Genomic DNA, 14,902 nt, shown 5'->3' with positions numbered 1-14,902 from the left:
GCTGCCTGCCCCTAAAAGAGCTAACTGTGGAGAACGTACTTCAGGAAGGATGAAGTATGAGGTGCTAAGGAGGAAGCAGCAGGGGATTAAACCCAGCCCAGAAAGTCAAGAAGAGGTGAAATGTCTCTTAAATGAGACTTAAAGGACAAGCAGGATTTAGTTAGGCTGGAATGGACAAATGAAGGCTCCAGGCTGATTGAGTAGCAGGTGAAAAGGAAATGATAGAAGTTGCAGTGCACACACACAGGGGAACACAAAATGAGACTGGTAAACAGGTGACGCTTTCAGGCTTTAAAAGTCATGTTAATGGGCCTGCGCAGCATAGTGGTTAAGTTCACACACTTGCTTCTGCCCTGGAGTTCCCCAATTCGGGTCCCCAGTGCAGACCTACACACCACTCATCAAGCCATCCTGTGTTGGCACTCCACATACAAAACAGAGGAGGATTGGCACAGATGTTAGGTCAGTGACAATCTTCCTCAAGCAAAAAGAGGCAGATGGGCAACATGTGTTAGCTCAGGGCCAAGCTTCCTCACCAAAAGAAAAAAAAAAAAAGAAAGAAAAAAGTCATGTTAAGGAGCTTGCACCTTGTTCAAAAGCCAAAGGGAATTGCCAAAGAGTGATGAGTGAAATGTTTTGATATGTGTTCTACTGTGTATCCTTCCACTCAGTAATTCCACTTTAAGGAAATTATACTAAGGAAATTATGAACTTGTGCAACAATACAGCTAAAGGATGTTTTTAATATTGAGATTGTCCACAATTACAAAATTTTGAAGTAACCTAAACACCTTACAGTAGCAGTTTAGATAAAGAAAACTTTAGTTCATTCATATATTGGAATGCTATGTAGCTGCTAAAGATACTGTAGAAGAAGTATTTAAGGGCATGGAAAGATGTTCATTACATGTTAAATGAAAAGTGAACGTTATATAAAATATAGCATAATCCCATTTTTTGTAAATAAATAAATATATATATACACACACAATAGGTATACAAAAGGCATTGGAAGGCTATAAACCTAAATGTCTATTTTTTCATGTGGGACTATGGGTGATTTAAACGTTAATCTTTTGCTTATTTTCTTCTAATTGTTCTACAACAAAATGTGCTATTTTTGTAATTTAAAAAATTATATGTCTTACATGTCTAGACGTTTCTGGGGTACTGGCCATATTCCATTTCTTGACCTCGACTGGGTTAACATTTGCCTTTCTTTAAATCATTTGTTACAAGGTAAATTTGTTTAATGAACTTTCCTCTATGTATATTACATTTCATAGTTTTAAAAGTGTTTAATAAGCTGCACGTATTTATTTTCAATATCTTATACATAGTTCCGCGTCTCTGTAAGCACAGTGTTCCACAATTTCGGAGCAAAGTTGACACTTGACTGCAAACTCCGGTTGGTTTACCGCCCGAGCAGCGTGGACTTCAAACCCCAGCAGGCATTGCGGCCGGCACAGGGGGAACTACGGAGTCCGAGACGGGGGCCAGGACCCTACGGTCCTTTCCCTCCCAGAAGCCCGCGGGCGGCTCGGAACGCCGTCCGTATCATGGCCGCCGGAGCCGGGACGGCGAGCCCCGCTTCCGGCCCGGGCGTCGTGCGTGACCCGGGGGCGTCACAGTCGAGGAAGCGGCCTGGCCGGGAGGGCGGGGAGGGCGCGCGGCGATCGGACGCGATGGCGGGAGGAGGCGGGAGCAGCGACGGCAGCCGGCGGGCGGCAGGCCGGCGGGCGTCCCGCAGCGGCGGGCGGGCTCGGCGGGGGCGCCAGGAGCCGGGGCTGGGGGGTGCCGCGGAGCGGGGCGCGGGGGAGGCACGGCTGGAGGAGGCGGTGAACCGCTGGGTGCTCAAGTTCTACTTCCACGAGGCGCTGCGGGCCTTTCGGGGTAGCCGGTACGGGGACTTCAGGCAGATCCGAGACATCATGCAGGGTGAGGGCCGGCCGGGGAAAGGAGGCTGGAGCGCCTGGAGGGGTATCTGTGGGGCCCGGGTGTCGGGGCTGGGGGTCGCCGGGCCAACGATGTCTTCTTTTCCCAGCTTTGCTTGTCAGGCCCTTGGGGAAGGAACATACCGTGTCCCGGCTGCTGCGGGTTATGCAGTGTCTGTCGCGCATTGAAGAAGGGGAAAATTTAGGTATGGCTATTTTTGTGTTTTTCTCTGGGCTTACTTATTTAGGGCTAGTCGTTGTTTTCAAACTTATATCCGGAACTGAAGGATTCGGGGTTAAGGTGCGCTACTGTGTTTGGGTCACAGTGGTCTTAAACTTCTAGGATGCGTGTATTCTCTGGCTCTAGTTTTCTCCGGTTAAGATTCTCTTGGCTGCTTTTCTATGTTTTTTATTTCCTCCCACCTGTTTCTTACTCGCCCCAACTTTGCTGCTGTCTAAAGTGAGTTATGTTAAGATGGCCATCTTTTCCCCCATAGTAGAATGTTTTCAGAGTATGAGCACATTTTTTTTTCTGAATCGAACTTGACAGCTGACTAGCAAAACTGTCTTCAGTTTCTGGCCGCTTATATCTGAGGAGGATGTGTGTATCCTGAAATTTGAGATGCAATGCATGTGTTGATAATTTTTTACCTGTCTTGAAAATTGTTAAAAGATAGTCACTTCAAATTCACTGATTTGAATTTGGACCCGTAACATGTTTGTAAGCCTGTAGCCAGTGTCAGCAAGTTTAATGCAAATCTTACTATATTTGCGTGGTTTTTTCCGATAAATATGTGTATTTTTGGATATCACTTTTCTGTTCCTTAGAAAATAGCTTAAAGTGAAAACTGTGCTCTTTGTTCTAGACTGTTCCTTTGATATGGAGGCTGAGCTCACACCACTGGAATCAGCTATCAATGTGCTGGAGATGATTAAAACGGAATTTACACTGACAGAGGCAGTGGTCGAATCCAGTAGAAAACTGGTCAAGGAGGCTGTAAGGCTCTATTTTTATTTCTTTTTTGTTTTAACAAAAATCAGAGATCTTTGAGGATATAATGCTTATCTTTCCTGTGTAGGGTGGAGGAAAAACAAGGATGGAGAGAGCACAAGTGAGCACACTCAAACACATGCACACACTAGATATTATCTCTATAGGCGACCCCTTCCCAACCCAGGCTCCGAAAGAAAGAACTGTTCATGGCAGTTGCTCAGCTTTTGTGATTTTGGTGGTCTTCCTTGTGGCTGTGGCACGAGTGGCCACAGTACACAGCAAATGGGTTGGCATTGCAGGCTGACATTTTGGTGGTGGTTATACCATTCAGGAGCATCCTGAAAGGGCTAGAAGTAACTGGCTTAGGGTTTGGTCACCCTTGTTTATAATAAACGGAGAATAGCTGGGGCCTCAGGCAATATGGAACTGACTTTGAGCTATTTCGTGCAATTGTTTGCAGAAAGAAAGGCTTAGGGAACATTCCCTTTGAACAAACAGAATCAAACGTGCCGGGATAATCAGCTGGTTAGAAAAACAGTAATGGTTTTTCTAAGAAAAAAGCTGGTAGAGTGTGTAAAAGTTTGGGGCTGTGACTTTGTAATGGCTCAGTTCAGGGAATAAGTTCAAGGAGTAGAACTTCTTTGTACTTAAAACATAGAAGTGGCCAAGGGAACCAGTCAGAAAAAGCTTTGTCTTCTCTGATAACCAAGGCTAGGGGTGTGGAAGTCTTGGTGGGGGAAAGTAAGGAAACTGGTAAGGAAAGAAAAGGAGGGGAACTCAGGTGGGGGCGATAAAAGCTTCCTTATTAGCAAGGAAGACTTTCTGTCCCTTGGCTGTGTGCTGAGTCCTCAGGTCCCCTGTTAAAAAACCACCTGTGTGTGTGAGGTGCAGATGTTTTATTTATTCAGTTAAGTACCTTGGGCAGGAACTACTTTTGGTCTTGCAAAGAATGCTTAGAGAGGAATAATTCCAAGAATAGGCTTAGTATAGGTAAGTCAGGTTTGTGTTGGAGGGAAAATGCCAGAAAAGATATATTAGCAAGGGAGGAGAAACCCATGCCTCCTTTGAAAAGAGCTAAGGATCTTCTGAATGGGAAGAAATGGTCCCAGTTTACAGTGATTCATGTAACTCTTGATTGAGAAATGCAGCTCCTTCAGAACACAAGGGCTATAGATTTGTCTTCTGGCCCCTCTTTTGAAATCGTCTTTGTGGGCTTTCATCTTTCAGCTGTATATTTATTATTTTATTATTATTACTCAAGTTCATAGATCTTTTGTTTGGGGGCTTCATTAGGAAAAGTCTATTAGCAAAATCTAAATTCCCTTAAAATAGTCAACCATTTTCTTACGTTGACTCCCTTCAGCTTTTCCATTTTCTACCAGGTACCAGATCTCTTTTTATACTTAGTCTATTACTGTTAGTGCTGTGTAACAAATTACCCCAAAACTTAGCAGCGTAAAACAATAATATTACCTCTCAGTTTCCAAGAGTCAGGAATCTGGTAGTAGTTTAGCTGAGTATTTCTGGCTTGAGTTGAGATTATAGTCTGGCTCATGAGATTACAGTCAAGTTGCCTGCTAGAGTTGCAGTCATCTCAAGAGTCAGCTGGGGCTGAAGGATCTGCTCCCGTGTGTACTCACATAGTTGTTAGTCGGACTCACTTTCTCACTGGCTGTTGACTGCAGACTTCTGCTCCTTACCTCTCCATAGGGCTGCTTACAACATGGTAGCTGCTTCCCCTAAAGCAAGTGATCCAGGAGATCAAGAGCCCAAGACAGAAGCCACAGTCTTTTATAACCTAATCTCAGAAGTGACATATCATCACTTCTGCCATATGCTATTGGTCACACAGACCAGACCCACTCTGGATTAGTGTGTGGAATGGGACTGTGCAGGAGGTTGGGATCATAGGGGGCCATCTTAGAGGCTGGCTACCACAATTACCTTGATCTCCTAGTTATTAAATGATATATCACTTGTCTCTTCAATTTTTTTTTTTTAATTTCTCGTTTATAGAGTCAGAATCTGCTAATGGTCGTCTTTGGGAAAATACCTTGGGGTACCTAGGCTCGATGAGACTTTTTGATGCATTTTAAGCTTTGTAAAGTGTCACAATAACTTATTTAAAAGTATATTAAATTTCTTCTTAAGTTTATCAAATAAGGTATTTGTTAAGTTAGAACTTCTCATTGTGTGGTCTGGGGATCTCTGCGGGTCTTCAGGCCCCTTTCAAGAGTCAAAACTATTTTCGTAACAATGCCAGAATGTTAGTTGACTTTTCATTGCATTGACATTTGCACTGATGGTGCAAAGGCAATGATGGGTAAAATTGCTGGCGCCTGAGCGTGACCAAGACAGTGGTAAACTGTACTAGTAGTTATTGTATTCTTCATCGCCACGTGCTTGCAGTTAAAAAAAAAAAGCTAGTTTCAATTAAGAATGTCTTTGATGATTGATGAAGCTTTAGTAAAAATGATTACTTTTATTAAATCTAGACCCTTGAGCAAACATCTTTTTCAGTATTTTGTGTGACAAAATAGGAGGTTTGCCTAAAGCATTTCTGCTGCATACCAAAACATGATGGTTGTTTTCAGGAAAAGCACTTGTGTGATTATTGGAGTTGCATGCTGATCTACCTGCTTCTTTAGTGGAATACCATTTTACTTGAAAGAACTGACAAACTGGTTATTCATACATGGGTATTTGGTACTCACGTTCGTGAGAAAGAGCACAGTGAGCTTGTCCCTTCAAAGAAAATAGTTGACGGTATTTGTTGTCAGCGATAAAATTCAAGCTTTCAAGTGAGAATTAGAATTTTTGAAAACTTGTATTCATGTGCTTGATAGCTTCCCAATACTTAGACTTTTCTGATAAGATGATGTGGTATTAACAACTGTGATTTTAAAAAGATTTTTAATGAATGTATCAACAGTTGGAAGATCTGTATAACTCAGTGAATCAATATTTTCCAAATGATCAGTGCATTATATTACAAAATCATTCGTGGATAAAAGATCCCTTTAAAGTGCCAGATAAACTAACAGATTTTAATGTAATAGAAGATGAAAAGTTCACTTGCCAAAGTTTGGCCTAGAGTCAAGAATATCCACAATTTTCTGAAAGTGCTTATTAAAATACTCCTCCCTTTTCCACCTTCCTATCTGTGTGAGGCTGGATTTCTTAAAATACCTCAACCAAAACAACATATCGCAACAGAGTGAATGCAGAAGCAGATAAGATTCCATCTTTCTTCTATTAAACCAGATATTAAGGAGATTTGCAAAAATGTAAAACAGTGCCACCCTTCTCATTAAACTTTTGTCTTAGAAAATATAGTAATTTTTCATAAAGATATGTTATTTATGTTAACCTGTAATGAGTTTATTTCTTAATTAATAAATATTTTAAAATTTTCTCAGTTTTATATTTCTAATATGATAATATAACCCACATAAACAAAAGTCTTTGGGGTCCTCATTAACATTAAAGAGTATAAAGGAATCCTGAGACCAGAAAGTTCCAGAACTGCTTCTGTAAGCTGTTAATGATATTGAGACTACATTTGGTATTATGTGGTATCTCTCTTTGTAGAAGATTCCTTGGCTGGATTTCTGTCGAGACCAGGAGAACAACATGTATGGCATGTGCTTGGAGGAGAATTTACTTGTTGCTTTTTCCTGTGCAGCATTCTCCCCTGCACCTTAGGTAGCAGCACATTGATTTTCTTTGGGGGCTGGTGCATCAGACACTTTCTCTTAGAACTTTAATTCTTGAAACAAAAGGCTTTGTCAAGGCTTTATGAGCATTCTTGCTTCTCATAACAGCCTGGTTTCTTCCTGAGTTTGCTTCTTTAGCCTTTCTTCATTTCTGTGGGTTTTGGTTTTCTCTTCCTATATACTTTCTGGCATTTCCCCCAACATAAACCTATCTTACTTCTTTTGAAAATCTATGCTTGGAATTTCCTTTTTTGTTTAAGTTAGCCAGAGACCATTGTTATTGCTTACACCCTAAGAACCTTAACAGATACAGAAGAGAAGAAATTATACTTATTTCTGAAAACTCTCAAGTGAAAAGCAATGGGTCATCTCTTAAAAAAAAAACTTCCAGGAAATTAATACATAGTTTTAAAAGATAAGTTCAGAGCACCAACTTTGGAGGCAGACTTTCAACTTAGATTTTGAAAGCATTCACATTTCTTTTCTTGTTTCACAAATTAAATATAGTAGGCCCTGTGTTCCAGTTCTGGAAAAGATAAAGTAAGCATACTTTCTTCTGTGTCTCCTGAGGCAAGTATAAGTCCTAGACAGAATGAGTGGAGAACTATCTGAAGACTCAGAAATGTAAGTGGTAGTAAGCAGATGGGGAAGAAGACCAGAATTTGAAAGTCCACCAAACTGGTGATGAGTAGTTTACCATTTTTTCCCTCTCCAATATTGCCTGGCTTGGACTTGAGGGCTCCTGAAACCTGGAAGTGCACTCCAGGTATAAATAGAAAGAACTCCAAGAGAGGCTCTTCTCTGGTCTGGGCAGCAGGAAAGGGATCTCCTAAGGGTCAGAGAGGGTGAGAGAGATCCGAGGTCTTTTTTTCTTTTCTCCCTTTCTCCTGTCACAGCACCCAGGCAATACTACACTGGTGGCAGCAGGGCAGGCACCTAAAACTGACAGAAGAGAACCCTTTCTCTTTAGCAGTGGAGCTATGATCCCCAGAACCTGGAGCAAATTCCATTGCTTTTTTAACTGTCTGTCCTCCTGCTTAGCCCTGAATGCACACACAGTTAGTGTGTGGCAGAGTGGGGAAACTAAAGCCAAGGAATGCAAGGCTGGTTTGATATTTGAAAATCAATCAATATAATCCACCCTATTAGTCTAAAGAAGAAAAAAATGATCATATTAATTGACGCAAAAAAAGCATTTAACAAAATTCAACATTCGTTCATGATAAAAAAAAAAAAGAAACACGCAGCAAACTAGGTATAGACGGGAACTTCCTCAACTTGATAAAAGGCATCTACAAAAAAGCTACAGTTGACATCATACTTAATGATGGAGGATGGAATGCTCTGTTCTTAAGATCCCAAACAAGGCAAGGATGTCCATTCTCACCACTTCGGTTCTACATCATACTGGAAGACATAGCCAATGCAGTAGGTCAAGAAAAAGAAATAAAAAGCAACAGATTGGAAAGGAAGGAATAAAACTGTCTCTATGTGCAGAAGACATGACTTTCTATGTAGAAAATCCCATGGGGGCCATCCCCAGTGGCCTAGTGGTTAAATTTGGTGTGCTCCACTTTGGTGGCCCAGGTTCAGTTCCCAGCATGGACCTGCACTACCTGTCTGTCAGTGGCCATGCTGTGGTGGTGGCTCACATACAAAAAGAGGAAGATTGGCAACAGATGTTAGCTCAAGGTGAACCTTCCTTGCAAAAAAAAGAAAAAGAAAAAGAAAAGAAAATCCCACACGATATACCAAAAACGCTATAATTAAGTTTAATAAGATTGCAGGATACAAGAGCAACACACAAAAACTAATCATATTTCCATAACTAGCAGTGAATGATGTGAAATGAAATTACCAAAAAAGTGCCATTTGTAATAGCTCCAAAAAAGAAATACTTAAGTATAAGTCTAGCAAACCCGTGTACAATCTGAGTATGGAAAAATACAAAAGGCTGATGAAAGAAATCAAGACCTAATAAAGGAAATTAAAAAGACATACCATGTTCATGGATTGGAAGACTTAATATAGTTAAGATGTCCATTCTCTCCATTTGATCCACAGATTTAATATAATTCCAGTCACAATCTCAGTAGGATTTTCTGTAGATACAGACTGATTCTAAAATACATATGGTAAGGCAAAGGAACTAAGATAACCAAAACAATTTTGTAAAAGACGAACAACTTACATGACTCCAATTTTAAGAATTACTATAAAGCTACAGTATGCAGGACTATAGACGTAGATTAGTGGAACAGAAGAGAATCCAGAAATAAACCCACAAATATGACATTGATTTTTGACAAAAATGTAAAGGCAATTCAATGGAAAAAGCTATTCAATAAAAAAAAGATAGTCTTCAACAAATGGTATTGAAACAATAGGATGTCCATATGCAAAAAATGAACCTCGACCTAAAACTCATCTTACACAATATTAAATCAAAATTGATCATAATCTAAATGTAAACTGTAAAGCTATAAAACTTGTCAAAGAAAACATGAAAGAAAAATCTTCATGTCCAGCACTTAGGCAAAAAGTTCTTAGATGTGACACTAAAAGCACTATCCATAAGAGGAAAAATTGATAAATTAGACTTCATCAAAACCTAATACTTTTGGGGCCGGCCCTGTGGCCGAGTGGTTAAGTTCACACACACCACTTCGGCAGCCCAGGGTTTCGCTGGTTCAGATCCTGGGCGCAGACATGGTCGTCAAGCCATGCTGAGGAGGCATCCTGCATGCCACAACTAGAAGGACCCACAACTGAAAACACAACTATGTACCAGGTGGCTTTGGGGAGAAAAAGGAAAAATAAAATCTTAAAAAAAAATGAAAATAAACCTTATTACTTTTATTCTGAGAAAACCACTGCTAAGAGAATGAAAAGACCAGCTGTAGACTGGGAGAAAATATTTGCAAATCACCTATCTGACAAACGACTTATATCCAAAATATATAAAGAACTCTCAAAAGAAAACAAACACCCTGTTTAAAAAGTGGGCAAAAGTCTCAACAAAGAGGATATACAGATGGCAAATAAACACATGACAAGATGCTCAACATATTTAGTCAATAGGGGAAAACAAATTAAAACCACAGTGAACACTAGGACCTACTAGTAGAATGGATAAACTTTAAAAAATACTAACGCAACAAGCACTAGCGAGGATGTGTAACAACTGGAACTCTCATACGTTGCTGATAGGAATGCAAAATGGTATAGCCACTTAGGAAAACAGTTTGGCCATTTGTTACAAAGTTATGCATACATTTTCCATATGACCCAGCAATCCCACTGCTGCATATTTACCTTAGAGAAATGGAAAGTTATGTTCACACCAAAACCTGTTAGGAACGTTTTAGCATCTCTCTTCATAATCACCCCAAATTGCAGATGACCCAAATGTCCTTCAGTGTGTGAATAAACAAACTGTATATTCACACAATGGAATACTGCTCAGCAATAAGAAAGAAGGAACTATTGATAATGCAACAGAGACGGACCCCAAAGACCTTATACTGAGGGAAAGAAGCCAGTCTCAAGGCTACATCCTTTATAAAATAAGTGCTACATACTGCATGCTTCCATCTAAATGACATTCTTGAAGAGACCAAACAGTGAAAAGATCAGTGGTTGCCAGGGGTCAGGGCTGGGAGAGGAGGTGACTACAGAGGGGCAGCATGAGAGAGGCTTTTTGGATCCACGGCTTTTGTGTCCTCATTGTGGTGGTTACAGGAGTCAACACGTGTGTTGAAACTCAGAACAGTACACCAAAAAAAGGTTAATTTTGTTGTATGCAAATTAAGTAAAATTTAAAAGCATAATACAGGGGCCGGCCAGGTGGCACAGCCGTTCAGTGTGCACGTTCTGCTTCTCAGTGGCCTGGGGTTTGCTGGTTCAGATCCCGGCTGCAGACATGGCACCACTTGGCACGGCATGCTGTGGTAGGTGTCCCACGTATAAAGTAGAGGAAGATGAGCACGATGTTAGCTCAAGGCCAGTCTTCCTCAGCGAAAAGAGAAGGATTGGCAGCAGTTAGCTCAGGGCTAATCTTCCTCAGAAAATAAAACAAAATAAAAAAACATAATAGGACCTAAATGTTTTATAGAAAGTAAAACCTTTGGGGGCCAGCCCAGTGGTGTAGCGGTTAAGTTCACACGCTCTGCTTTGGCATCCTGGGGTTCACCAGTTCAGATCCTGGGTGCGGACTTACACACTGCTCATCATCCCATGCTGTGGCAGCATCCCACATACAAAATAGAGGAAGATTGGCATGGATGTTAGCTCAGGGACAATCTTTCTCACCAAAAAGAAAAAAAGTAAAACCTTTGTATTCTTCAAGAAAGTAGGTATAGTCTTAGGTATAGTTTTTCTACTGAAAATGATGTAAAAGTGAATATGGTCATCTAATTAAAATGAAAAGACTTACTTTGTACTTTGCCTGGGCAGCAAGAACTTTCGGTTGTGCCTGCTATTCAACAGCATTTGACACCAGTTTCCTTTGTCCTGTGTGGCTGTGCTCAGCACGCTGAGGTCAGAATCCTCAGAGATTAGTGCTTACCGAATTCCCTTCCTCTTCCTCCTTTTCTCGGTCTTTTTCTCCTTAAGTTCTTCCCTGTGAAGACTGAAAATATCTACAGACCAGTTTTTCTTCCTTCCCTTTTTTGAGTGTGAGATATGTTTCTTCTGCCTCTCTTTGAGACAGGATTTAAGGTAGCTGTTTTATCCTGTTAGATAACACCAAGTGCTCCCACTTTTTCCCTGGCTTTTCTAATTTTTAAAGACGTACAAGTTTTTTAAATATCCATTTTAATTTTCCATCACTGTTCTCCCTCTACGTATATTCTCTTTGGGTTTCTTTACCAAAGGACTCTTCTTTCTCCCTGTTGTTGATGAGACCTTCTCATCCTACCTGAAACTTTGTCCTCTTCCTTTGCTGCCTGTGGATGAGCTGGGTTTGTTCGTCTCAGAAATTCCCTGCACACTTTATCTGGTTGTCAGCTGGGGTTTACAGCAGTGAGAGGCTGTGTTGGTTCTCCTACAGAACTGGCCACAGGCCCTTCCTGACTGAAAGCAGCAGGACTCTGCGGTCAGCAAATTGATTTTTTTCCCCACAGTATATCCTCCCCTTTCTGCCCCCATTACATCAAAGCTTGTGCATCTAAAAAGAGCAGAACCAGTTGTTCTGGGGACCTGGAATGACTCCTGTCCATTTTGCCTTTCCTTAGAAGGCCCTATTCAAATTGGGTAAATGGTCTGTAATCCAGCAGATCAGATTTTGCTGTTACCAGCTTTTTAAAAAAAAATCCAAAGTAATGTCAGAAATCTACCCTATCAACTGAAAGAGAGCTTACAGTTGTTCATAATGCTTAAACAATAATTGTTAGTTTTTAAGGATGGGAATTTGATGGAATCTGAAAAGTTCTTGGGTAAATAAGACTTAGTTTTGCTTTTTAGTAGTTTATTTTGATATTCGATATTCTGATTGCATCTGTCATCACTGTAACAGTTAAAAAGGTTTTCTTCCTCTTTCGTAGGCTGTCATTATTTGTATCAAAAACAAAGAATTTGAAAAGGCTTCAAAAATTTTGAAAAAACATATGTCCAAGGACCCCACAACTCAGGTAAATTTGATTATTTTTTTGTTCCCATGACTTAAATCCATCTCATTGTTTTTTGTGGGGAAACAGGGAAAGGGTTCCTTGTCAGGAATGTTATCTAAATATTCACCTTTAAATATTCAGCACCTTTAGCACGTTGTCTTACTGGATAACTTAGTGTTAGATTGGCTTTTCAAAATTTATTTTTCATTAGATTTACATAAATCATTTACTTGCTCATTTCTGTCTGGTTCGTGACAGAACTTGATTTAGGCTATCAGCACCAGGTATCAAGCTTCTAATTTTTTTTTTTGTAACACTTTGTAACACTTCTAACTTTATTTACATAAATGCTGATCCTGCAGACTTGAGAATCTGCCTTGGTGAAAACTTAACTCCTCTATTTTCTGGTGTCAAAAGCTCTGTTGGCACCCTGCTTTCATTGTTTTTTCCTTTATAAGTCTAAATTTTAGTTTTTGAAAAGGTAATACGTGTACATAATGTAAAATTCAAAAGGTACAACAAAAGAGCTTAGTGAAAATTCTCTCCCATCTCTGACTCAGCCATCTCATTCCTCTCCTCAGAGGCAACCAGTGTTGTTTCCTTTTATCCTTTCAGCGATATTCTATGCATTGCATATGCAAGCAGATAAGTGTGTGTCTGTGTATATATGTGTATGTACAGACCTACACTTATGTCCATTCTTCCTGTTCTTCCCATGTACATATGTGAGCATAGTCTATACACTAATTTCAGCATTTTGTAAATTGCTTTTTTCACTTCATGTATCTTGGAGACCATTCTATATTAGTACATAAGGAGCTTCTTTATCTTTTTTGTTTTATTTTTTTGAAAGTTTAAAAATCTTTTTGTAAATGTATAAAGGTACTTTAGATCCTAAGTTCTTCATCCTTTTTTTTATAGCTGCATAGTAACCCATTGTGGCTGATCCATAATTTATTGGTCTGTTCTTTGTGGTAGGCTTCCCTTCCTATATATGGAGCAGTGATTTTCACTGCCAGCATTAGGAAAGTTCTGATAGTGTTGTCTCAACTCATCATCATTGAATTTTTACTAGAGTTCTCCTTTCTCATGTTGCAAATATTGGTCCTTTGTGTAGAAGCTGAGAAATGATCTCCTGAACATTATCCGTGAAAAGAACTTGGCCCACCCTGTTATCCAGAACTTTTCCTACGAGACCTTCCAGCAGAAGATGCTGCGCTTCTTAGAGAGTCACCTGGATGACACAGAGCCCTACCTCCTCACGGTGGGCCTTGGCCTTCTGTTCACATAACCATGATGTGACCTTGAGGATGTGCAAGCAATTAGGAAAGGACAGCTGTTTTTAGAAGTGAAAAGAGTAAATGTCTGGAAAAGACTTTGAATTATATACACTATCTTCCTTAATTAAATGTCTTATATATACAGAAGCAGAGATACTGGCAGAGACAAATGGAACATACCTGATCTGACCTCCCATTTTTACCTTCTCTACATGTGATTAATCTGTTGTGGTTGAAGTAGAACATTCTCTTACAATTGATGGTGGTTCTCAAAGGAGGTGAAATTTGAATTAAGTTTGAGAGGAAGAGAGGTTTGGTAGATATAGTCTAATGGGGTTGTTAATGGGAAGAAGGCATAACTGGAGGAAAGCTGTGTCTGGAAGTATGATAAGGCAAAAGAGGCCAAGTGAAGATATTCTTTAATTGGATCAAAGAGAGAAGCATAAAGAATGGAAGCAATGAGGCTCAAGACTGCATGTGGAAGAATTAGAACCCAGTCTGTCCTAGAAGGTGGACTATGATAGAGGAAAATTTAGTGAGAAGGTTTTTTTTTTTTTAAACTAGGATTTTGAGAGTGTTGAAAATATACTATCTCCTAACAGTGGATCTGCAAGGCCCATATTAGGATAGTGTCAATGATCCTAGCAGTCATTTCGCAAATCTCAAATTATTTATAAAGCAGATAGTTTGGAATATTCAGGGAGCAAGTATCAGGATACTTGAGCCTGCCCTAGGATCCTTTCCTTTGTATTTCAGGTAACTGGAAAATAACCTGCCACTGTTTCTGGATGACAATAGAACTCTCAGCTCTTAAGATAGTGCTCGTTAGAGATAGACCTATCTGAAACAGTGATACTGGACTGATTGGGAATGTATAAAACTTCAATCATAGGGAGACAGGTGAGCAGTTGGAGTTAGAGCAAGATTGGCTTATCCAGGGCTTTATGTGGTATAAGTAAGGATTTTTAAAGAGTTGTTAATAGGCAAAACATTGTGGAAACAATCCATAAAAAATTCCATACACAGTGGCCAGCCCAGTGGCGAGCGGTTAAGTTGGCACGTTCCACTTCTTGGCGGCCTGGGGTTCGCTGGTTTGGATCCCGGGTGTGGACATGGCACTGCTTGGCAAAAAGCCATGCTGTGGTAGGCGTCCCACGTATAAAGTAGAGGACGATGGGCATGAATGTTAGCTCAGGGCCAGTCTTCCTCAGCAAAAAGAGGAGGATTGGCGGTAGTTAGCTCAAGGCTAATCTTCCAAAAAAAAAAAAAAAAAAAATTCTATACACAAACAAAAAGACAGTAATCAAAACATTCGTTATCCTAAGTTTGAAAAAAAAGTTTGATTTTTATACCTGACCCTATAGGTATA

At 40.1% G+C, this 14,902-nt stretch overlaps 1 protein-coding gene across 4 annotated transcripts in view; it reads left to right on the top strand.

Annotated features, from left to right (window-relative positions):
- Nucleotides 1–1,538: 1,538 nt before the first annotated feature.
- TERF2 (telomeric repeat binding factor 2) overlaps nucleotides 1,539–14,902 on the top strand; it is a 23,708-nt gene continuing 10,344 nt past the window's right edge. The window contains exons 1-5 of one of the 4 annotated variants that reach the window (XM_023637205.2): nucleotides 1,544–1,938; nucleotides 2,045–2,140; nucleotides 2,801–2,931; nucleotides 12,188–12,274; nucleotides 13,371–13,517. In XM_023637205.2, coding sequence (XP_023492973.1) covers nucleotides 1,560–1,938; nucleotides 2,045–2,140; nucleotides 2,801–2,931; nucleotides 12,188–12,274; nucleotides 13,371–13,517 — 840 coding nt within the window. In that variant the 5' untranslated portion in view covers nucleotides 1,544–1,559. Of the gene's footprint in view, nucleotides 1,939–2,044; nucleotides 2,141–2,800; nucleotides 2,932–12,187; nucleotides 12,275–13,370; nucleotides 13,518–14,902 lie in introns of all 4 variants that reach the window. The other 3 variants (XM_005614984.3, XM_070263067.1, XM_023637208.2) reach the window with 3 other exon arrangements.

The sequence above is a fragment of the Equus caballus genome, chromosome 3 (genome assembly GCF_041296265.1).
Source record: "Equus caballus isolate H_3958 breed thoroughbred chromosome 3, TB-T2T, whole genome shotgun sequence".
Classification (NCBI taxonomy): Eukaryota; Metazoa; Chordata; class Mammalia; order Perissodactyla; family Equidae; genus Equus; species Equus caballus.
The sequence above is the reverse complement of the archived record's forward strand: the minus strand, read 5'-3'. Positions and strand labels throughout refer to the sequence as shown.